Consider the following 1,466-nt stretch of genomic DNA (forward strand, 5'->3'; position numbering starts at 1 on the left):
CTGGGGATTCGAACCCGCCACCTTAGGTGTATGTGGCTGGCGCCTTAGCCGCTTGAGCCACAGGCGCCGAGCCTTTTTTTCTTTTCTTAAAGAGCCCCCAAATTCTAAATTTTCAGCCCCATGCAACCTGGGTCATGAGGACAGGAGGGGCCACTGGATACAGCCTCCAGGTGGCAGGGTCCCCGCAGGGCCCCGCTGGCTGCTGAGGGATGTGTTGACAGAGGGGCCCAGAGCACAAGCTGAGCGACCAGGGGAGGCTATTCCTGTCATCGCGGCAGAACTGACTCTGGCCTGGCCAGGTTGGGAGAAACGCAGGTCCATCCAAAATGGCTGGGAAGGTACAGCGGACAGGAGGTGCGGGCAGTCTGGGGACTCACGCACAGGACTATGATGTGTAGTTTGAAAAAGAGGGGTCAGGCTGGAGCGTCTCTGGAGCTAGAGGAAGCCGGTTGGGCGGGGTCTGTGAGAAGAGGAAGCTAATTGTCTAAAGCTGAAGCCATGTGCGGCCCTTGGGCACCCTGTCCTCCTGAGGCTGTGCCCTGCAGCGTCCTTTATCCCTGGTCCCTTGTTAGGAGGGGTTGAGACCCCTTGCCTCTTGGAAGTTGGAGGCGCCTTAGGAGCGCTCAGCGGGCCGGGGCGGGGGTGGAGTGTGGAGGAGCGAGTGGCCAGGCCAAGAGCCCATGCCCAGGGGGCTGACCAGGGGCAGCCTCGGTGCGTCTGTGCACATGCGCGTCTGCGGGGACTGGTGTCAGGTCCGCCTGAATTCGTGGGGGGAGGGTTAGGCTTCAGCTGTTTCCCCAACAGAACAGGACGGAGTGCGGGGCAGGGTCACATCCTCTCCTAGGACTGTCCTAGCGCCCGGTGTCCGGGGCCGGAGGCTGGGCCTCAGAGCTCTCAGGATCAGATTTCCGGATCTCCTGATGGTTCTTGGGCACCGCCACGAACCTCAGCTTCTTCAGGACGGGCGGCCAGCCCAGCAGCTGCTCGTCCCACAGATACTCCGGGGACAGCACCCTGGTGGGCTTGTGGTGCAGCAAGTACCAGTTCAGGTGGCTCTCGTCGTGCCACACCGCCTCGACGCCCTTGGCGCGGTCGGCCGTCATGGCCTGGTGGCAGGCCCTGGTGAGCCGCTGCACCTCCCGCGTCGACCCCCCAAAGAAGCCGCCTAAGTAGTAGAAGTCGCCCTCGTCCCGCGGGATGTAGGCCTGGGACTGCGGCCGGCGCTCGTAGGGAAAAGCCTCCCGGGGGCTCCGGTAGTAACCAGGATGGAGGGTGCCGAAGAGCGGCGACAGGATTTCTACGCCCACGTGGTCACGGAACCGCATGTCCACGTCCACGCACACCAGGTAGTCCACCTCGCCCAGGAAGCGGCGCTCGGCGAAGTCGGCGATCATCTGCATGCGGCGCATGGACACGTCCTGCCAGCGCGCGTAGGCGCGCACCTGCAGCACCTGCAGACGCCGGCC

General features: G+C 63.8%; 1 protein-coding gene across 1 annotated transcript in view; it reads right to left on the reverse strand.

Moving 5' to 3' along the window:
• Window positions 1-851: 851 nt before the first annotated feature.
• Window positions 852-1,466, reverse strand: part of LOC100957637 (histo-blood group ABO system transferase-like) — a 13,261-nt gene continuing 12,646 nt past the window's right edge. Inside the window, exon 3 of the mRNA XM_012808199.1 lies at window positions 852-1,464. Coding sequence (XP_012663653.1) covers window positions 852-1,464 — 613 coding nt within the window. The remainder of the gene's footprint in view (window positions 1,465-1,466) is intronic.

The sequence above is a fragment of the Otolemur garnettii genome, unplaced genomic scaffold, assembly GCF_000181295.1.
Source record: "Otolemur garnettii isolate 467f Iridium unplaced genomic scaffold, OtoGar3 scaffold00087, whole genome shotgun sequence".
Lineage (NCBI taxonomy): Eukaryota > Metazoa > Chordata > Mammalia > Primates > Galagidae > Otolemur > Otolemur garnettii.